Raw genomic sequence first — 22,654 nt, 5'->3', positions numbered from 1 at the left:
GATTTAACTTTGCTCATTGTATAGAAATACAGCAGATCTCAGAGGGAAGGAAGCCGTCTACCATCCTCTTCACCCTTTGCAGAACCCCAATGCCCTGAGCAGACTAATGTGAGCTGAGCTGTGAAGAATCAGCTCACTCCCAGCCAGGTGTATCAGCTTAGAAAGCTGGACCAAATCTGTCTTCCCAAATCCATCCGAGAACATGGGGAAAAGAAGTGTCTTCATTTCCATGTGGCACAGTCCCAAGCTGGTGGTGCCAAACCTGAGGGAGCTCTCTGCAGAGCCAGATCAGGCCTCTGTGCCTTGTTCCCTGTGTTGGAGAGCATCAGACAAATTGGCCCAAACTGAGCATTAGAGACAGCTTGGGTCTGTCAGGCTCCAAGCCACTGCTAATAAGCCTTGTCAAGTGAAGTTTAGTACTGCAGAACCATGTGGGACCATCAGTGCTTATCAAGCTTGGCCCAGCGTCAAAAATGACATGACAAGGACCCCACTGGCTCCGTGAAAAATCACTTAGGTGAGAACCTCTCCTCCCATCATCATCTTGTCTGGGTTCTTCTGCTGAGGGGAGTATCCCTGTCTTCCTTTGCTCCAGATAAGAATTGGCTGGCTTTTTATATAATGTATTATAGACTATTCTATAGCTTGTCTTCTGCATAAAATCTGTTTCAGGTTTTTTTTTCCCCCAAACCTCTATATTTTCGTACTGTATATATTTGTCTAAACAAAAGCCTGTAATTCTGGTGATTAGTTCCAGCTGCATGCAGAAAATACTGTGGATAAGAGAGGATGTACTTGTATGGAGCACAGGCTCTGGGACCAAGAACATTTGGAGAGCATCGCAGCATTTGGGTTAAAAAAAAAAAAAAAAACATGCAGAAAATGTTGGCATCGTTCTTGGTAACTGAGTGAAGGTCAATAAATCAAGGTCAGTTTCCTCTCCTGCACACTTCTGAAAAGAAGACTTAGGTGAATAAACCTGAGTAGGGCTATCTCTGCTATGTTTTTTTTATAGAAAAACAGAGATATTTTTCCTTTTTTTTTTCTTTTTTGCTTCTTGTTTAGGGCATGATTTTAGAGTTTAACACGTGGCATCTTGCAGATTATGGGAGGTTAGTACCTGCCCTCCTAGGTACTACAGATTATTCTTATTCATGTGGGTGCCTTTGCAAGTGATGAATGCTACCTCTTCATACCACTTACATTTGTAAAATGATAAACAAAACCCAAAGTGTATGAGTTGTCTGTGCTACATTATATATGTATGAATATAGCAAAGCTGAAACGTGCTAAAAGGAAGAGATTTGGGGAACCTGTGGGTGGATACACCAGACTTTCATCTTCCCATGTCTGGGGAAGTTGTGGGACACCCAGGACAAGAATTTGGAGCAGCAGAAAGGCACGTAGGCTTAACAAACACCACAGCACCTCCTATAAATAGGGGAGAAAATTACTGTGGTTTGCCTACTGTGGGTTGGTGCTTGGGCTTTAATATTTTTCAGGATCACTTTGTGTCTAAAAGTATCTGCTCTCAAACAGCAACAGGGAGGTATTTATGTTTTTTTTAATGTGTTGACGGAAGTTTTTAAGAATCATCTCTTTCTTGTGCAGATACCAAGCTGTAGTGGTAAACTGGTATCACTCAGTCTTCCTACTGCTGTTTGTCTTGCAAATAAAGGATCTTGTACTGACTGCAGATCAGAGCCAGCATTTCTTCCCAAGAACTGTATGGAAGTTGGGATGAAGGTCGTGTTTTCAGTACAATAACTTAGTTTTCAAGGAAACCTTACTTCCAGTGATGGGAATTTGACTATTATTTTAATATTTGACTGATTTCTTGTGCTGTGGTAATGAGCTCTGATAATGAGCTGTTTTGTAAAGTGTATGACACCTAAGGAACAGTTTGTATGGAAATTTTCCAACCTGTTGGGGACCTTGGTTTTGACTTGAACAGTACTGAGAATATTAATTCAGCTGTTGGAGACAGGTATCCACTCCCCTCCTCAGTGTGATTTGCCAACTCCATAAATTATTTTTTTTTATTGTCTAAAGAGCATAGATGTTGAAATCTCCATTGCTAATTTGTTTATATGGCATGTGTCATCCATATTTCTGTGTTATTTTTCTCAAGGGCACTTTAATGAATTGATGTAATGGATGTGAGTGCTGCCATGATGTGGCTCATACTTACAGGAGCTGGGCTCACACATTCATGGTTGGAAGGAATAATACAAACTGAAACCATCTGCATGATCCGAGCAGCTCTCTGTGTGTGTGCAATACCCACTAAGGGAGGGAGCTGCTGTGTTATGTACAAATAGCTAAAAACAGCTGCTGTATTAAAAAAAAAAAAATTATTTGTTGCTTGTTTTCTCATGGAAAATAATTCTGTCTCTGCTCTTCGAGAGCAGGCACCCCCTTTAACCTGCTCCTTTAAAAGTTTTGAGCAGTTTTATACAACCAGTGTTGTCCAAACATTGCCATAGGAAGGTGCAATAAATCTGCCAGGCTGTTGCTCCAGCCCCTGAGTCCCAAAGCCAAGCAGGGCTCTGCTGCCGGGGCATGTGCTGCTAATTCAGGGGAGCAGCCCTGCTGGAAGATCAAAAGCATCACAAGCACATGTTTTTCTCTGTGAATTCCTAGCGTAGGGATTTTTGGAAATGTATCCCAGGGGTTAGATATAGCTGTGTATTTTCAAGTAATCCAACTCCAAGGCTGAGCAAATGTAGTAAAGGGAACTTTCCCATCATCTGAGCCTTCTCCCACTTTGCCTGGGGAGCTTGGAACTTACCAGCAACATATGTTTGGAAATTTAATCTGGTTTGATGCTACCATGATAACAGATGGGTGTATTCTGGCCCTAGCCTGTGGTGCAGTTCCACACAGCTGAAGGTCACCTGAGGGGGAAGACATCCCCCAGTGTTGTGCCAGCCTGGCCAGTGACAGACACCAGCTTAGCTGCTGTGACTGCCCATGCAGGGACATAGCCAAACAGCAAGTTCCGGAATGTTAAAAGAATTTTCTTTAAGCTCTCAGGGTTTCTGTTGGTCATGTATGAACCCACACTGTGATATAGACAAGAATGATTTACTACAGAGAAGATCTGTCAGGTTGCTTGTACTTAGCTGTCCTTCAGCCTCAGTTTATATGACTCTTGCTCCAAGATAAGATTGATTTTACTGTCTCTGTTTTTTTCCAGATACCCAGACTGTTGTTATGCTGCCATGCTTCCCATTTGTGCATGGTAATCAGTGGGACAGGCATGGTTGGATCAGAGGTTTCTGTGCTGCAGAGCTTGCAGTCCAAATAAAACCACAAGCCCCCCACTGGGCCCCCCCATCATCCTACATAGAAAATGACAGGATAAATAGAGCTGGACAGGATCAGGAAAGACCAATATGTACATCTCCCTGCCATGAGGCATGGCAGTGTCACCAAACAGAGATTTGTTTCATTTCTGGAAGGGATGGCTTCCAGAACTCTTTCTGCTTGTGAGGATGGGTGATAAGGCAGTGTGTGCCTCCTGCACTGGATGGGTGTTTAGGGTGCCTTTGGAGACATTGCTGTTGACATTCTCATTTCAGTCCCATAAAGAATCACCTTTGTGGTCCCCAGTGGGCTGCTCTCAATTCTTCAGCCTTTACAGTGGTGCAAGAATTTGTACATCATCTGTCTCTGAAACAGTGTGAGGTTCAATAAAGAGCAACAAAGTAATTTTTATTTTAAAAAATGCAATATATGAGCTTCAGTATAAAGACAGAATTAGATTCTATTTGATCATTTACGCCACAGTTAAATGAAATTACTGCATTTTGAATACCTATGGTTCTGCCCACCGTGTATTCATGAAACAGCAAATGGATTGAGGGGCCAGGGTCATTCCACATGTGTATATGTAGGTGTCTGTAGCTTCCACTTATATATTTACACCTACACCAAAGTCTAGAAGCACCACTAACATAATTTTCTGCCATGTCCATTACTGATATAAAATTATTACATAAATATACCTTTTATGCAATACTTTGCAAACAACAGCTTCTTATTATGCTTGACATAAATGGGGAAAACTGTGAAATCATGGACAAGAACCTTTTCTAACTGAGAAGAAAAAGTTTGGTTGATTTGAGGACAGGTAGAAGTAAAAATTAATTTATTATTCTCCTTCAGCTTGGTGCTATAAGAATTAAGGCTGTTTGTATGGAAATTACTTCTCCTGCCTGGGTGTTTCTTTTACAGGAGATGCAGTGATGAGCTCTTCACTGTGGAATATCTGTGTAAACACATCACAGCTGTTACAAAGAATTAAACAGTCCAGAGAAATGAACTTTTTGTCTCTGTGTCTTGTCACAGATCTTTCATTTGCAGCAATTGCTTATACACTGGAACTGGGTGATAATGGTTATTTTAATTAGCTATTCCTTGATGGTAGTGCATATCTAGAGCATTTTATTCTTCTGGTTTTTGTGTAGAGCTATTTTTACATGCACAAGCGGTATTATTGCACTTGCTCTGAGCAGTTATGCAGGGGAATTTCAGTAGGAGATGTTATCCAGGTGCAAGGAAGGAGGGGGCACATATGTGTTGGTGGCACTGGAAGAAATCCCTTGGGAACAGGTGAGGCTGAGATCCCCAGGCCTGCAGACACAGGAATGCCAGCAGGGAGGGAGTGCAGCGCCTGGGAACAGGCTCTGGCCACAGCTCCCTGCCCAGGGACCTTTTTTAGAAATGAACAACTGTCAGCGACTGCATTGCAGGAGGTACTTTCCAAACAAGTTTCATTAAATTCTGGATTCCTGCTGCAAGTTCAAGTTACTGATACACAGAGCCTTCAATATCTGAGCTGGTGTTTGAGGACAGAGAGCGGCCAGTGCTTGGTGCACTGAGTGATGTTGGTGTCAGTCCTTCCTTTTGAGCATTTGTGCACTCTGAAAAATATTGTTTTTTGTAAATTTCAAGGATGTTTTAGGAATAAGTCCACCCTTGCTAGATATTGGTGAGATTTTAGATTGAATCATAGAATGATGGAATTATTTGGGTTGGAAGGGATTGTGAAGACCACCTAGTTCCAATCCCCCTGCCATGGGCAGGGACACCTTCCACTATCCCAAGTGGCTCCAAGCCCCATCCAACCTGGCCTTGGACACTCCGAGGGATGGGGCATCCACATCTTCTCTGGGCAACCTGTGCCAGGGCCTCACCACCCTCACAGGGAAGGATATCTTCCTAATGTCTTATCTAAACCTGCTCTCTCTAAGTTTAAAGCCATTCCCTTTTCCCTTTGCACAGAACATAACTTTTAGCCTGGGAGCCCCAGATAGAAAAGGGTCTTCGTGAGCAGCCAGGGAAGGTGTAAGTAATGCATCCGTGAGAGTCACTGCTGTCCTAATTATGGGTTTGCTGATCACAGCCATGGCTTCGCCCTACTTTTCCTCTTTTCAGTTACACAGGAACAGAGATTCAGTGCCAAGAAATACAATTACTGTGATATGCTAAAATATTGTCAAGTGAGTTTTATCTATATCCTAAATTAATGATTCTCCAGAGGCAGGATTCTTTGTTGATATTTGCTTTGCAAAGTTGAGCTTGTTGTGGCTTAATCATAATTTAGAACATCTCAAGATTTCAACTTATTCACAAATTACCCACTTTAACTTTTCAAAGGTCTGATTCTGAAGAGCTAATCAAAAAATAATATTTCCAGGAATATTTTTCAAAGAAAATGCTCTTTACTTTTGTTTTTCCCCATGGGAAAATTTCAGTTTTAAATAAATAAACCTGAAAAAAACAAACCTGAAAGAAGGCTGAATAAAGCAGGAGCATTTCTACCACCCTCTATGTGTCTCTCCCTGAGCAGATCAGCTTTGGCAAACCTTTGGAGTTGCCCTGGATGGCCTGAATCCATTCACAATACAAGCATGCCCCTTGGATGCTCTTTCTTGTCATTAGGAATTTTGGCCAGTGTGGTTTACTGCCCTCATTTCTATTTACACTGGGCATGCTGGGAGTGAATGTTGAATATTTTTCCCATTATTTCTGCAGGAAGAGCTGCAAACACAGGATAGCAAAGGTTTTACTAGGGTCAAAGAGAAGAGGATGCATGAGATGAGGCTTAGGCTGGTTCTCCAGCCTTAGACTAGTGCCCAAACTCTCCTTGTCTTTAAAAACCCAAAGTAAGGCAATTATAAGAGAAGACTCAACTCTTCATGAGTTGAGCAGATTTTTGTTTCTGTGGGTATATCTGCCACAACCTGTCTTCAGAATATGGATTAGCTTCATTTGCCCTTCCATTACGTCTTTTATTTTATTTCTCAGGTGCCCACTAAGTTATGTCAAAATCCTAAAACTTAATTTTGGGAGACAGTTTTATCCAAGTAGCCAGGAGCAGCTGATGAACGCTGGGAGCAATGTATTATTTTCTTTTTAAAAAGATACATTTTGAATGAGATAACTGCTAATGAAGATTTATTTTAAACAGAGCAATAAGAGTTAGTATTTATATCCTTCTGGGACAAATGGAATTTGCAGTTCTGCTTTGGTATTTTTTGTATATAATTATATTTAGGAAATAGAGGAAATGAGATATTATTGGAATGGAGAACCCTTCCTCCCCCAAAACTCCAAGATTCTAAGGATTGTCACTGTAATGACTCAAGATTTTAAGGCTCTTTCCAAACTTTAGGATATAAAAATATGAGAGTAAAAGCCTTATTCAAAAATACAGAAAAGGAATAGATTTTGTCCTAAGGAACAACTTGTGTTTCTTAGGCTATTTGCTTGTTTCTGCACTGTATGTGAAATCTGCTGGAATATTGCATAAAGGTTTTATGAGGCCTTAAAAACTTTTCATATTAATTCATTCTTTTTTCTTTTGAAAATTAATATACTACACATAACATTGAACCACAGATTACGTGGAAAGCACTGGTTTCAGTATAAGAAGTGGGTTTTCTGGATAAGCTCATCAAAACTCCCCATTTATAACTGTAAAAGTTGGGAGCAGAGGTCTTGCATCACGATGTGAGAAACTTACCCTGGCTTGTAAGTGAAGGAACCTACAATAAGTTTAATTCTGGTTTTTGTGTAAAAAAAATATCTGTGTCTGTGTCCGGGGCAGCACTGGTTATCCTTTACCTTGTGTATTTGACTTGGCAGAGTTGGACAGACAGCTTTGGCTGGAAGCTGTGTCCATACTCAGCTTTTTGTCTGATATAGTCAATGTTCAACACGTCAGTGCCCACCTGTGGGTCTTCATTTATAGGCTACAGGATGGGGATATTTTGGCTTGGGTTTTTTTTTTAAATTTGTTTCTGACATATCCTGTTCTGCTCATACAGGCCAGGGCATGTTTTCTCTCTAGCACTGGCAAGAATAGAAATTGAAATTGCTGTTATTTGACAAGCACAAAGTCTTGTGTGATTATCTGGTCTTGGACAGTTCTCCATGTGCAGCACTTAGCCATGATGCCTTCTGTTCCCACTTTGTCAGGTTATTCATGTTAAGAGGAAGTTTACAGGTAGGTTTTCCTTCTCTGAATATGAGAATGGGAGTGATGACACTTGATACATTATGTCTGAGCAGAAATTTAATTTTACAGTGTTGTTGTAGTTTTTTTCTCATAATCTTCTAATTAAAAGAAAGGAGGAGGAGGAACCCCAGAAGCTGCCAGCCCCTCTGGTGTGGGCTCAGCTGTGCTTGGTTGGCATTTAGGGACATTTCAGAATAAATACCCATCATAAAAGGATGTGGGACTGATAGCACATGTTGATAGTAGATTACACCTGAAGTAGTTTAAATGTGGCAATCTAAAATTGCAAATTCATTTTAATATTTTGGCTGGGAGGTTTAATAAGGCTTAGTTTTGGGTACCCCAGTAATGTTTCTGAGTGAGATAATCACTGTGGGCGGCTGTGCTTGGTTTTCCTTCTTTTGCACAGTTTTTCCCTGTTTTGGGTAGGCAGGGAATGAGAGTATCCAGCTGCCATCTTTCCTGCTTTGCTTTAGCTGTGTTAAATGTTGCTGACAAAACAAATGAGAAATCAGAATTGTCAGCCAGAAAAACAACCGTAACTCACTAGTGAAACAGAAAATATCCACTCCCCTTTGGCAAATCCAGTCCTTTCACATCTGCTTAAAGGGTTTAAGCAATATGTGGACTTGGCAGAAAAGGGGCCTATAGAGTCTGGGTGATGATTTGCTGCTGAATGCTGTAATTACAAGGAGGCAACTGTATTTTGTGTTGGAAGTCACCAGGATGCAGAGTCATTGGGGTTTTGCTTAGAATCATAGAATGGTTTGGGTTGGAAGGGACTTTAAGAACCATCTTGTTCCAATTCCCTGTCATGGGCAGGGACACCTTTCACTATCCCAGGTTGCTCCAAGCCCTATCCAATCTGGCCTTGAACAATTCCAGGGATGGAAAAGCCACAGTTCTGTGCCAGGGCCTCACCACCCTCAGAGGGAAGAATTTTTTCCTGCCATCCAGCTGAGACCTATCAAGAAATTTCACTTCTATCCTACACACATCTAAATGCTCTAATTATCATAGCTTGCTATCTCCAGCCCTGTCTGCACTGGGGGCACCATAAAACAATATTTTCGTATTATTAGTAGTTAATACAGCAGGGGACAGGGCAGGAATTTTTCCTGGGAGTGAAATTCATGACATGTTGCATTGCTGGGAAGTTATCTCTTCAAACAGCAAGATGATTTCTGATGCATTAGACTGATTCAGCCAAGTCAGGGTTCTTGACTCAGGCCAGCCATTGATGTGTGGGAAGGACCTTGAATTCTTACCAGCAATAAATTTTAATAATTTCAGCTACAGTCCTGCATTCAATGTTCTACTTCCTTCTTGGATTTTCTCTAATTTCCTTCCGTTTTCCTTTTCGAGCTCTATTTTTCCTTCAAAATCCACCAAATACTCTCATTCCTGCCTTGCTGCCATGTAATGTTGTTAGTATCACAGATACTGTGTAAATCTTAGACAGTCATTGACACCTTTATATCTTTCAGTTTTATTCTTTTAGTGAATTTCTCATACGTGCTGTGCTGTACATCCCCACAGGATCTTATCCTAGTTGTTTTCTGAATGTAAAGGGGTGTACTTTTGCACATCCCTGTTACTCCCACTTTGTTTTGTCATGCCTGATGAAATTAGGGTGTTTTCCATCCCAGTAGAGCACCAAGAGCCCCTGTTTCTCACAGTTTTTAGCCAGGCATTACCACTGGTGTGGCAAGGCAGCCCATCTGACCTTTTGTATGGCAGTGAGGTTCCAGGTTACTCAACCTATGGTTCAGATACAGACCTGTGACGGAGAGTCATCCATCAGTCTGAGGATGGGAATGAATTACCTAAATTCAATGGCTACAATGCTCAGAAAAACTGGGGGGTTATCCCATAGGAGAAATGGAATTATTTTAAAGGGGGCTTCCTGAATCTGAAGAGGATGAGATTAGGACATCAGCAAAGATTGCTCTATAGCACCAAGAATGAGGACATGGGTGAGGAACTCACTCCCAGATGTAAATCTTAATCTTCTGCTCACTCTGTCCTAAAAGAGAGTTTATGCAAAGATGAGGGGCCTGGGAAGAGAAGCAAGCAGAGCAGGACTGAGAGAGCTACTGCAGATCTGGAGTGAAGGTGAGATGTTGCTTATCTTTAGTCACTAACCTGCTTATTTGGAGAGGAAGCATCTACCCACAGCTGTGGAAGTCTGGAAGTGTTCTTAGAATGATGCAGCTTGTTAAGTGCAGGTAGTAGGAAGGGACTGATCCTTTTATGTAGTGTTTATTTTTGAAAAGGTGAACTTTGGTTCCGAGTCCCCAGTCGCCTCAATAAAAGATCTGTGTTGGAAACTTGAAAGGGTTGTTGAGTACTGAAGAAGGAAATGGATCAATTAATTGTTGGATCATATTGAACTGTGGATAAATGAACCTTTGAACTGCACCCTGCTCCAAGCCTTAAGGTCTGAGCAGTACAGGAAATGTATTCTTTGGTACCTCTCTGGGTTTTGGAGTACACTCAAAGTGTACTATATACTTTGTGTACTTTATATTATATCTCAAAGTATAATGAGGTTGATAAACGTGTTTCTAATTGTTGAAATCACAGTTCAGCAATGCCAATAACTAAACCTCCACCCCGACAGAAGAAAATGTTTTTATTGTTATAGTTATTGACAATAAATTAGTGTACCCTGAGAGAAATCCATGTGGAAGGTTTCCTGGCAGCTTCCCTGGTACTTTTTTTATTACTTTGAGATGGTCAAGGAGCTCAGGTCAGGTGCTGGGAGCTCAAGTTCTGAAATGCTGCCTTAGCCCTCAGTTGTGTATTTTTCTGAGGGCAGACAGGAGCTGCCAGGGCAGCTGGATTTTTCATGTTTCCTTTTGATGTCTCCATACTTCACAGAATAAAGGTAGTTATATGAGAGCAAGTGTGGGGCTTGGTGTCTGTCTCCTTCCTTATCCATATGGTGGATGCAGTGTTTGGTTGCAATGTTTCAGGAATTAATAAATTATGTTTGAGAGATGTTCAAACACAAAGGCTCTAATTTATCACTTGCTGATTACCATGGTTAAATACAAGAATTGCTCAACAGTATCATCTAAGAGTTTGTTGTGTAACCACACACAAAACATGGTGTTTCCTAAAATGTTCTTTGCAGCCCCTCGAGGTGTCCAAGCTTAGGCTTTTGCATGGAAGTGCTTTAGTCTGGGGCGGGGACTGGCATCTCCCTGCATCTTCTGGTTATAACAGCAGAGCTTCAGTGGGAGCTTGGTGGGAAATCAGGTGTGAGGCTACTGCAAGATTCTTACTGTAATGTTGAGATAGAGTGAAAAACATTCCTGACCTGTCCAGCCTCTCTGGAGTTCACTTTCTTAGCTAGGGTTTGAGTCCATTCTGTGTATAGCAAAAGAATTGTGTAAAGCAACTGACAGCCAGACCTGTTGTGCACAAGTCCCAACCTGGTGAAAGCTGATTTTATCCCATGAAAGTTGTTCCCATTGTCCCACCTCTGTGAGAGGAAGGACATGCCCCTCAACGAGTGCCCAGAGTGGCCTGGTGTTTCTGACTCGTGGGGAATGCCGCCAGGGAACGAGTTCCACATTCCAGCTGGGGTTTCCAGTTACAGCTTTTGTATTCAAATCCTGGTGTGGCTGGAAACTTCTGCCAGCTGTCAGCTTCCGAGCAAGTGGCAATCTGCCTTTCCAAACAAATGGCCTCCATGTTTATTTTTGGTTTCATGTTTGTTACAATTGTTGTAGGTTACGAATCCTGGCACAGCATCCTTGACCCTCTAGTAAGAAATGCAGCGATCGCCTGTTGTGACTGGGGCTTGAGCTAACCTGCTTCATGCAAATGCAAATAACAGAAAGCCCTGACCCGTGGAACAGTCAGTTTATAATCAATGGAATAATCCATTTAGGACCTCAATAACTGATAGGGTTTCATGCTATGGTTTCCACATCATGAGCAAAGGGATTTTTTGATGGGATGCAAAGACTGAGTGCACTCAAGAGTGGCAGTAGATGGAAGTAAATAATTATTACAATGCATTTTCTTTTTGTGTGTCCTTTTTTTCTGTTTGTTTTGTTTGTTCTTGAACAGATTGAAAACATAGACGCGTGCCTGAGTTTCTTGGCTGCTAAGGGGATTAACATCCAGGGGCTGTCAGCAGAAGGTGAGTCCACTGGTTGTTTAAGATTTCATGTTGAATGAGGAACCTGAATTACTACCTGTGATTGCAACTAGAACATGGAGTATAATGGAAGATTAATAAGGTCAATTCAAACTTATGGCAATCTTTATTTCTTTTTTACCCCATCTCAGTGTGAAAGGTAGATAAAATATGTATCTAATTTCTACACAGCTGACTTGTAACAGTAATCAATGAGACCAAATTAGAATTCAGTCACTTCTTTACTACTTTCTGTTTAAAACCAGAAATTTCTTATCTCAGTTCTATAATTTGCACATTGATCAGTGTATATTTTACAGATATAAGTGAACAGCTGTCAGTTGTTTGCCCTTTCAGAGAAAAAATTATTTCCTTATTCTTCAATTATTCTCTTACCTGAACAACCATCCTGCTTGCTTCTCATTTTATAGATTTTTCCTTTTTCCAAGTGCACAAAACAATCAAATCCAAATGTTTTGAGACAAAACAAAACATTTTGACCTCTAATTAATCACTCTGCTTTTGAAGAGCATCAGAATTTTCTGAAAGCAAACTAAGTTAACTCTGTTCCTTTATGCCAGGATGTGTGGTACCTGTTGGCTCAGAAGCTGTTTAGCTATTATCTTATTAAGAGATCAAACAGATTTCTGTCATCCTCAGCACCAGCATTCTCTTGTATTTTCATTTAAATATGCTGGAAAAGCAGTTGGGTTCAGTAGCTGAATGTATATGACATCTCCATCAGTGTTTTGCAGAACAAATAATTGAATGTGTGTCATCACATGAACTTCAAAGTTACATTTGATAACTGAGGCTCTTCTCAAACTTAGTTTAGAGGAGGAGGCTGCAGCAAAATAGCAGATATTTAGTGTTCTGAGTACACCACAGCTAACAGAAGAGGAGGCTGAATGTTAGGTGTATTCTTATGCTGGATTAGAACAGCAATAACAAATATTTTCCTCCAAAAAGAAGCTTTACCTGAGTGCTGCCAGCATTACATGCCTCAGTTGCTCAGTTATAATCAGAAGGATTCTCATGTCAAGAAAAGAAAGCATGAGCTAAAACTTCAAACGGCAGAAATTTGTTTGCAAGGAAATGATTAAAAAGAAAACGCAGCTGAGTCGGTTGTAAAGACCAATTTTGACCTTAGCATGGAAATATTGTAAAAATACATTTCACATGATTTAACTGTCATGCTAGAAGGGAAAATCTAAGTGAAACAGCAGATCAGTGATGAGAAAACTGCCTGGGTGTACAGAGCTGGCAGCTCACGTGGTGTTGCTCACGCTGGGGAAGGGACAGCATGATGAATGCTCAGAGCTCTCTGGCCAAGTCACAAGTCAGGCCCAGCAGGACATGTTACCCCATGGCTTCACTGGTTTGGGATTTCTGCCTTTCTTTTACACTATCTAGGAATTGGTGTATTAAATCACGTGGAAGCTAAGAAGAGACCAGCAATGTTTGCTGCCAGCATATAAATGAGAGCATTTACTGGCTCCACCACTAATACTGAAGGAAGAAAGTGACAACTAGAGAGGGGGAGGGAATGAATATATTTTTATAAAATAAGTTAAAAGACTTGAATGCAACAGTAAAGTGAATTTCTCTTTCTAGTTGCTCCAGCACTGTGTTGAGGAACAAAGAACCATTTAAAGTGAGGAATGTTGTTACCAAACAAGCCAGTGTTTCTGTGCAAATTGCCAAGACCTGCTAGGTCAACTGCAAATAACTTTATTTACTTCACTGGCAGATCCTCATCGAGGAGGAAGGAAAAGGTTGTGATTGCTTCCAAATGGGAATAATCACTGAAGTCTCCTGGGTTTGTTAAGAGCACGTATTTTTCAACAGTGTAGCTTCAGTGTGGAGGGAAGTTAATGATTCAAAACTGGAATTTTCATGACTCCTAAATGTTGAAATAATTTGGGACTGCACATGTATATCCTTCCAGAGTTGAAAAATCCTGCTTTGATATGTGTGTGCCACTGACACAGAGTCTATTCTGATGGATTTATGCAGTGGAGATGCTGAGGATCTGCAATCACTGATGATGACCGTGCTGTGCTAGAGGCTCCCCTTCCCCAGAAACGTGGAGGCAAAAAGGCATCCCCTTATCAAAGATTCTTAAAAATCTAAAATCTCCATTTCTAGTTACTGAAGAAAGCTATGGAGAGCCGGAGATCTCTTTTCACTTTTTGCTACAAATTTTTATTGTTCATTCTTTGAACTGTCTTTCTATACCCCTGCCCTTAGATTTGTTTTAGACTCCTGGAATTGCAGCTGCCCAGAGGAGCTTGCTCTCCTTCACACAATATCTCCTTGCTCTCAAGATATTGAAGATATTGGAGGACATAAATGTGCAGTAGAAATTCAAATTGATATCACAGATAAGCAGCTGCACATCTTTTGGATAACAGGATAATGATCAGCTGAACACATCTTGGAACAATGATGTAGGGGAAACAAGCAGCAGCAGGAATATCCCAGAATGGAAATCTCCAAAGAGTGGATTTGTGGGGTTTCCTATGAAAACCAAATTCCAGTTTCAAGTGTCTGGAGTGTTTGTTTCCAGTATCCAGGACAGTAATTTTTGGTTCCACATTTAGAGTGGCTGGGTGACATCCTTATCTAAGTCAGTATGATACTGGAGCTGACCATGGGCTGGAGAGGACTTGAAGCAGGAAGCATTTGAGACTCTGCTGATGTGCAGAGTGCAGTGAGGCTGAAGTCATCTTTGAAATACTCCTTCTGTATGAAGTGCAAGGTAGAACTGCCAGAATTACCTCAGTTTTTAAGATAAAAGAAACAGAGGTACTGCAGAAAGTCCAATTCAAAATGGTTTTTTTTTTCCAAATCCAGAGGGGAAGAGACTGCTTTAACTCATTGAAAGTGTTCTTCTTCTGATTATTTGGTCAAAAGCAGGTTGCCCTTCTGATAAATGCAGCAGAAAACAGGCAGCAACACATCGTAGGTGGGTTATTGTTATAATTGCCTCTCACTTCACATAGAAATCAGTTTCCAGTTGCATATAGCTTTGCTAAATTTAAACAAGCAGGCCCATGGTAATTTCTTTTATCTCTGACCTGTATTTGTGCAGTTAAGCTTCCCAGTGTCTCTGGATCTGTTTAGATATGCTTTGACGTGTGATTAGATGCTACTTTCCTTACAGATCCCATGAGTAATTTGACTTCTTTGCTGGAGATAAGGAAATCCTTTTTGCTGTGTTCTGCTGTATTTTGTGTCTGTTCTACTTCTATCCCTGTCCTCCCAAGCTAAACACAGATTATTGAAGAGAACCTGCGGATTAGAGAAGGAACCTGCCTGGTGCAGTGAGAGAAGGCTGGGTTTGTGCATGGCACTGCATGGGAGCAGGAGTGGGCTGGGAAAAGGGGAAACAGGCAGGATTAATTGGGACCCCATTGTTTAGGAAGATACTACAATTGGCCAAGAAAACAAAGGAAGACTGAAAATGGCTGCTGGAGGGTTCTGGGAATTATAATCCTTTAAACAAGGATTGAAGGGTCAGTGGTGGGAGAGAGCGCTGATGGAGGAGCCAGGCTGCAGGGAAGAAAAAAATGGCTAGGAAACTGAATCCAGAAGTATGAGAGGAAAGGAATATCCTGGGTCTGGATATCTGGAAAGGAATATCCTGGGTCATCATCCCACTGGGTCTGGGTGATGACCAGGGCCACTTAGAGAAGGGCTAATATTCTCTGAAGATGTAGGCATGGGTTGAGACAAATTTCAGAAAGAAAGTAAATTATATTAGTGGCTGGGAAGGGAAAGTAGACTGAGGTGCAGGTAGACAAGGAGCTCAAAGCTGGGAGCTGGTACAGAACGGAAAAGAACAGTTTTAAACCTTGAGCCTCAGATCTGCTGGGTAAAGTGCTTAGGATTAGGAGCAGAAGCTTGTTTATACAGCAAAGATAAGCAGTGTGCACAGAAATGTGGCTGGGAGAGGGAGTAAAGGATGGAGTGGGGCCCATCACAAACGCAGAGCAACCTTTCAGCCGGAACTGGAAACAAATGAAAATTCTGGTTCTTGCCTTTGTGCTTGCCCAGTGTCTTGCCACATGTCCTTTTCTTCTTACTTTCTCACAGGGCAACAGTCAGCTTTTAGTTCAAGTGATCTGTACAACACAGGCAGAAGTTCAGCTGTTCGATGTAGCTTCTTAAATTCACTTTTTTAATTTAGGAAATTAAACATGCTGAATAATTAAGTCACAGCACATTAAGGTTGTCTGCAAGGAAGAATTTTCCCTCTGGTGTATTAATTATCATACACTGGTTAAGTGCATGGTCTGATACACCTCTTCATCTTTGTATTTCTGTTTGCTTTTACACTTTTGCATTTGATATGGCATAGAAGAGGATGACATTCAGGAATTGAAAAGTTTATACATTGACTGTCAAACTATCTTTAGGTACATTGGGTGCCCATCCCTTATCAGCTTGTGATAGTATCAAAGATGGTAATTATGTTTGAATACAGCTATGTCACTCAATAACCATATTTTCTAGTGCAAAACTTGCATCAAATTTTCTTAGTGGAAACGATTATTCTGATATTCCAAAAATACGTGTCAGAATAGAGTAGTTTCCTCTTTGTGCAAGTTTAGGACTGAGAAATCATTTACAGTGTGCTGTCCTTAATACAATTGTTGTTGTGGGGGTTCTGGTTTTTGTGTTTTTAGCTATGTTAATTTAAAGGAAAGATTTAAAGGGACTTGCATTTTAAGCACACTGGCATTAACACAGACTGCAGAGGAAATGTGAGATATTGCTCAGTTGCTGCAGGGGAGAGATTAGTTATTTATTTCTCGTTGGTGCTCACTGGCAATCAACTGTAATGCCAATTAGATGTGCAGAAAGAAACTTATCCTAAAGGATATCCCAAAGGAGCTCAGTTCAGACAATGTTCTGGGGATGCAATGGCTGACCCGCTGCACTGTCGGAGAGAAAGCACCCACTGATGGCTGACGAGTGACTTCTCCACTTTGCCTTACAGAAATCAGGAATGGGAATCTAAAGGCCATCCTGGGCCTGTTCTTCAGCCTGTCTCGGTACAAGCAGCAGCAGCAGCAGCCCCAGCACCATCCATCCCAGCAAGCAGGGCCTCCATCCCAGTGCCAGGTGGGGGTCCCTCAGCAGCAGGTGCCAACTCCGCTCCACACTCCATGCCAGCAGCCCCCACAAGCTGTGCAGCATCAGTTCAAAGCACAACCAGAAATGCAGTCCAGGTGGGGAAATCTCCTTAAAATTGTTTTTTTTTAGTATTTGTCTCTTTTTTTTTTTTTTTTTTTTTTTTTTTTCCTTCTCATTGCAGGTCTTAAAAAGCCAAAGAAACTCCTTTCTTTAGTTCTGCTCTAGAATAAAGTATGTTGGGAATGGAATGCTGGGTAGCAATTGACTTCAAGCCTTTGGAAATCAAAACACATGTGTTTAAATATGTTCTCAGTGCTGGAAATCTGCAGCCCAATGGGTGTAACATCCCTGCTGGACCAAGTAACCACAGAATTGTAAAAGGATGTTTTTCTCACTATTCCTTTTGCTTCCTTCTACTCACAAAGCATGCACATTGTTTCCTTTAGAAAACATACATTTTAGGCATATGAAAGCCAACTTCAGTTCTCAGATTACAAGAGTTCTAATCCTCACTAAGAAATGGAAGGGTTACCTTCCACTGTGGGGAAGGGTTATTCTGACAGTGGTAAAAGAAATAGAGCTCATAATGCCTGGTGGCAGTCAAAATCAAATCTAGACTTTTTGGTCAAAAATAATATGCTGCTGGCTTTACATGAAAAATAATTTTCATCATTGGTGTTTGTTGGCACTCCTAGATCAGAGTACAGATGAATAGAAAGGGGTTTTGTTCCTTGAATGTCTTTAATACTAGGAGTGCTCTGCCCAGGTTGGAATAAAAGCAGTCTTCTGAGGCTGTACCACAGTAAATGCATGTGCAGCTTTCTACTGGTCTGACTGTTGCACTGCTAAAACAGGGAGGGTTTAGGGGATAAGAAGGAGAATTAAAAGCAGAAATCGTATTTGCACAATTACTAAAGTATGAAGGCTTCTTGTTCTTACAAATCTCATATTGAGGTTTGCTTGTGTTAACACACCTTGTGGTGAACGCTGGCTTAAATGCTGCCTTATGAGGGATATAAACAGTTTAACTGAAGCCTTCCAGGTGGGACTGCTCAGAGGTTATTTGGGTTTGGCTTTTATGTCTTTCTTCACAAATTATGCTCATTTGGGTGTAAACAATAGTTTTGTATAGTTGAAAAACATAGTGTTTCTACAGCATGTATAAACAGGAAATAATCACCGTAAAATAAAGATGTACTTGAAGAGATTTCTGCAAGTTTTCTGTCAAACATGCAGAGATGCTGTTTTCAGTCCATTGTGTAGATTGGGCTGGGTTTCAAGTAATTGAAAAATATGTATATCCTGAAGATCTTCAATGTTTTCTTAATGTGTACTAAAGTAAAGTCAAATTGCTCAGACTCTACAGAAAATAAATATAATAGAGGAGTGAGAAGGAAAAAAGGAATAGAGTTGGGGGTTGCATGCAGATTTGTTCATTACTCTGTAAAAATTAATTTCAGACTGTAGTGGTTTTGACCTGAAGTCATACTTGGACAAGAAGCTTTATATTCTTGTGAAATTCATTTTAAAACCCCCTTTTTCCCTAAAACCAGTTACTAAGTTCAGTGGCTTAAAAAAAAAAAAAACAAAATTTTCTCTGTTCAATGTTCTCTTCCGCTTTTTCTTTCCTGTCACAGTGCATCTCCCAGGGACTCATCTCAAAGCAAAATCATCCAATTCACTCTTGGTCAGAAAAGGTCTTCTAGGTTAGCATTTCTTCATCTTCTGCAAAGCATGAATAATCCTTTTGCAATATTTCTGAGTGCATGTTTAGAGTTCCTGTCAAAAACAGTTTGTAACTAGGTCTTTGCAAATGGCTGAAATGGGAAAGTTTTAGATGGATTTAATTTTTTCTCCTTTTTTTTAATGAGCTGTGGAATGCATTTTGGCCCTATAGGAAATAATTTGATTTTTTGTTCTTAGGAGCTTTTGCTTTGAGAACAAAACATGGTTCTGGGAGTTCTTGCCCCACTGTATTAATTATATTTTGACCTGCATTATTGAAATCGTAGAATCATAGAATGTTTTGGGTTGGAAATGACCTTAAAGATCACCCAGTTCCATCCCACATCTGAGCTGCATCAGGCCAGTGGCTCAGCTGATGAGGAGAGTGTCACCTGCATGCTGTGAGGTGACAGCACTCACCAACAGCACTGTGTGGCTCTTGCTGATCAGAGCCCCTGCTGTCCCCAGTGCTTTTACACCCAGCACCTGAAACCTCTCTGGAAGTGAATCAGAGGCACTTCAGTCCCATTTCTCCCTGGATCCCAGCATGATTTGCATGCCATTTCATCTGTCCATCTCATCTCAGTGATCCTAAGGGTTGCTGTGGTTATTAATCTGGGTAATAATCTTGTTAGTTTACTATTATATTTAAATATTAGACTAGAATATAGTTTTACATTTGTAAATTATACCGTACATTTTTTGCCAAGCTTGTGAGCTATAGCTTATGATCTTTATTCAGTTTGTATAGATTATTTTTTCTGCTGTATAATTTCGATTTATTTCCCACATCTTACTTCTTGTATGCTAACAGTGAATCTCTGCAGAATAATCCCTGTTAAAAGTTCCACATTTCCTTTTCATTTTCTTCCTTTATCTTAATTATGGCTTGACAGCTCATATTTGCTTAACTGAGGTGCTGAAGAGTAGTAAAAGAGTGTGTTCTCTAAGCTCAGTACCTTCTCTCTAAATAGCAAGAACTCAGAAATGTCTCCCTGAACCTGATTTTTTTCATTAGATTTCACAGACACCGATGTGGAGTGTCTTGACATAATATCAAAAGCAGGGGCTTAAAACCAGTTAGTTAAACTACAGTGGGGGCAAAAAAAAAAGTCTTAAGAGAAAGGCTAGAGTCTTCTAGAGTGCTTTTGGCACGTAGGTTTTTTATTCTCAGTGTGTTTTTATTGGCAGTGACAATACTGACTCAGATGGAAAAAAATCTTGTTACTTCTTAAGTGGTCACACAATTTGAGGAGCTTTGTTTATTTTAAAATGTGACAGCTTTGCAAAACCTGTGTGGATATGTGTGGGGAGCTTTTTCTTATCCATCACTATGGGAAGATTGTTCTTTCCCTGCTGCTGGAAAACTCCCCTTCCATACTGGGGCCCTTGTAGCCATCCTGGGGTGGGTGCCCCATACTCAGTATTTCAAAACTGGATGGCAGCTTTGGGCTGAGGTACCTTGTAGAAAACCTAGCTCATTTCCTGTCAAACAAAATAAACTTTTCATGAACTTCCCTGTCTTGGTGACTTTCTCAAAAAGTTCTATTTGTTCCTGGTTGTCCTCAGCTTCTTCCCCTGTGGTCTCCTCTGCAGTGGATGAAGCCCCTCAGGGGTTTTGTCATGGACCCTTTGCTGTAATGATGAGTATGGACAACTTTTTAGCACCCCCCAGTGCTGGAAAAAGCTGGATAACTTGAGAGACTGGTCTAAAAGTCAACCTCAGAACCATGATGTGCTGTGCTGTGGTGTTTTGAGCTTGTAAATTAATTTTTGGGTTTGTATTTGAATGATGCCCTCCTGTCTTAGACTCTTTTGAGCTTTGAAAGCATGTGCATGCAGCTGCTGACATTTTGGCTTTTTCTCCATGTTTCTTTCCATATTTTCTACTTCTTCACTGGTCCTGGCTAAATCAGTTTATTTAGGAAGCCCTGCCAGGTTCCTTCCTGGCTTTCTTCTCTCAGAGGCACAATGGTGATTTGGTCAGTTGCATCCCCACTCTCTGTCAACTGGGAGTTCTTACTTTTACTTTATTATTGACACAAGTTATTTGAATAGATTTTTGTATTTTACATGAAGAAGCTTTAAAAAGATTCTGTGTGTGAATGTTGGCTTTGAAGTGTTCTGAGATGTGATGCCACTGGCTTTCCTGATTCTGTCTGGCTTTTTAGAGAAGTCTTCCACCTTCCTTTTTGCCTGAAAAGCATAAAAGTTTGTTTACTTACTCCATAATAACTACATTTTTTTTTCCTAGTTAATCAGCTAAATCTGGTAAGTACAGGCTATGGTAAGAAAATGCTGGAAGAGGCAGATGCCCAGTTTAAACCAGAGGCTAATACCAGCTCACTGATAATGTGGTTACTCTAGGAGAGGGTACTGAAGCTTTGCATAGGCTCAAATAATCAAATCAGGTTAAGGTCTTGCTGGGCTTGGCTGCTGAGCTTGGTAGCTGTCAGGGCAGAGATGTGATGTGTTTCTCTAGAAGGGAAAAGGCTGCCAAGTTCCATCTAATTATTATTTCTGAAATAAGGATAGCTTTTATGTGGCCAGCATGTGATGAAGTGTCCAGCAATTTGGTTTAAGAACAGAAATGCCTCACTTAGTCCTAAACTTTTGCCAGTGGTATTGCTCCCCTGAATTTACCTGCAACTATTTCTGATTCACCAGACTTATGGCAGGTGACTGTTAATTTTGTCTCAGGGCTTTTTTTCTCGTGTGAAACAATTCAGAGTGCTGTGACATTCACATTCTCTGGACAGAGAGACATAATTCTGTCTCTCAGGATTTCTTAGAGAAACACAGAGAGAAGAAGAGAAAACAATCTTTATCTCTGCTCTTTTGTTTTCCCCATGTAGAATGTAGCATAGAGATTGTTTACCTAAAGTAATTGCTTAATTAGATTCCAGTAAAAGTTGTTTGAGTTCAATGACCAATCAGATCCAGCTGTGTCTCGGACTTTCAGCAGAGAGTCACAAGTTTGTTAGTTAGATAGGTAAGTAAGAAGTAAATATGTAAAATAGTATAGTATCTCTTAAAATAGTATATTAATGTAATATAGTATAGTTTTAATAAAGCTATCCTTCAGCCTTCTAATCTAGAAGCAAACATCATCATTTCTTCCCTGGTTCCGGGGTCCTGCGCATTTTCCTATAGACTGCAGCTTGTTTGACATACACTTTTCATCTAAGATGATCCTTTGATTTGTTCTTACGGAAGGAGAAAGACCCTTATGAGCCTATACTTGTGCTGTTGATCCTTATATTTTCAGCTTATGCATGGTGTCCCATAGTTTCTTGCCCAGAGTGCTTTTTACCTGTGTTTAAACATGCTGTAAATTCTTCCACCAGACTTCCAGGTCCCACCATGAGGGTGTCCGCTGCAGGCAGCGAGGCCAAAGCTCGTGGTTCCATCAGTGCCAACAACCGACGCAGCCAGAGCTTTAACAACTACGACAAATCTAAGCCTGGGCTTCTCCCTCCAACCCCAACAAGCAGCAATGACAAAGGTAAGCAATTAATAATTTGGATTTTTCTTAATACTGGCTTCATTTGGAGGAGATTGGATTTTCTGTTAATCTCCAGAAGTTGTAAGACTGTCTCGAAGCTGTGTGTTGTAAACATGACATCTATAATCCAAAAGCCAGCTGTCTCTTCTTGAAAAAAGTATAGTCCTCCTTTAATATATCCGAAGTTGTGACTTGCTGGCCTGAAGGTACATCCAGAAAATAACTTTAAAAAGTCCTGGCACTAGTGAACTATGTTTTTTTCATTTTGCTTCAAGCACAGATAAGGGGGAATGAATTAATCATAAAACAAGACATTTTGATGAGTAGTTTGACAAGAATGAAAAATGACCACTAAAGATTTCTGCAAAGTTTCTGTATGATAAATAGTACAATTTGCTTTCATTTCCATCGCTATTATGGACTATCCTGTAAGAGACAAAGTTACACAATTCCAATCTATTTTCAAGAATCCTCTTGTGTTGTGTGTGAAGGCAGGAACATGTTATGTTTTATAAACGTTGCAGTGAAATGATGCCTGTGACAGCGCATCAGGAGCACTCAGAGCCATGCTGTCTGTGAAGCAGAGCTTTTTTGAATGGCA

The 22,654-nt window shown here is 40.6% G+C and overlaps 1 protein-coding gene across 4 annotated transcripts in view; it reads left to right on the top strand.

Annotated features, from left to right (window-relative positions):
* NAV2 (neuron navigator 2) overlaps positions 1 to 22,654 on the top strand; it is a 374,080-nt gene that overhangs the window by 229,921 nt on the left and 121,505 nt on the right. For 3 of the 4 annotated variants that reach the window (XM_053980574.1, XM_053980572.1, XM_053980573.1), the window contains exons 4-6: positions 11,612 to 11,684; positions 16,687 to 16,918; positions 21,896 to 22,053. In XM_053980574.1, the coding sequence (XP_053836549.1) occupies positions 11,612 to 11,684; positions 16,687 to 16,918; positions 21,896 to 22,053 (463 nt within the window). Of the gene's footprint in view, positions 1 to 11,611; positions 11,685 to 16,686; positions 16,919 to 18,460; positions 18,530 to 21,895; positions 22,054 to 22,654 lie in introns of all 4 variants that reach the window. The other variant, XM_053980571.1, reaches the window with a different exon arrangement.

Source organism: Vidua macroura, chromosome 6 (assembly GCF_024509145.1).
Source record: "Vidua macroura isolate BioBank_ID:100142 chromosome 6, ASM2450914v1, whole genome shotgun sequence".
Taxonomy (NCBI): domain Eukaryota; kingdom Metazoa; phylum Chordata; class Aves; order Passeriformes; family Viduidae; genus Vidua; species Vidua macroura.
The sequence above is the reverse complement of the archived record's forward strand: the minus strand, read 5'-3'. Positions and strand labels throughout refer to the sequence as shown.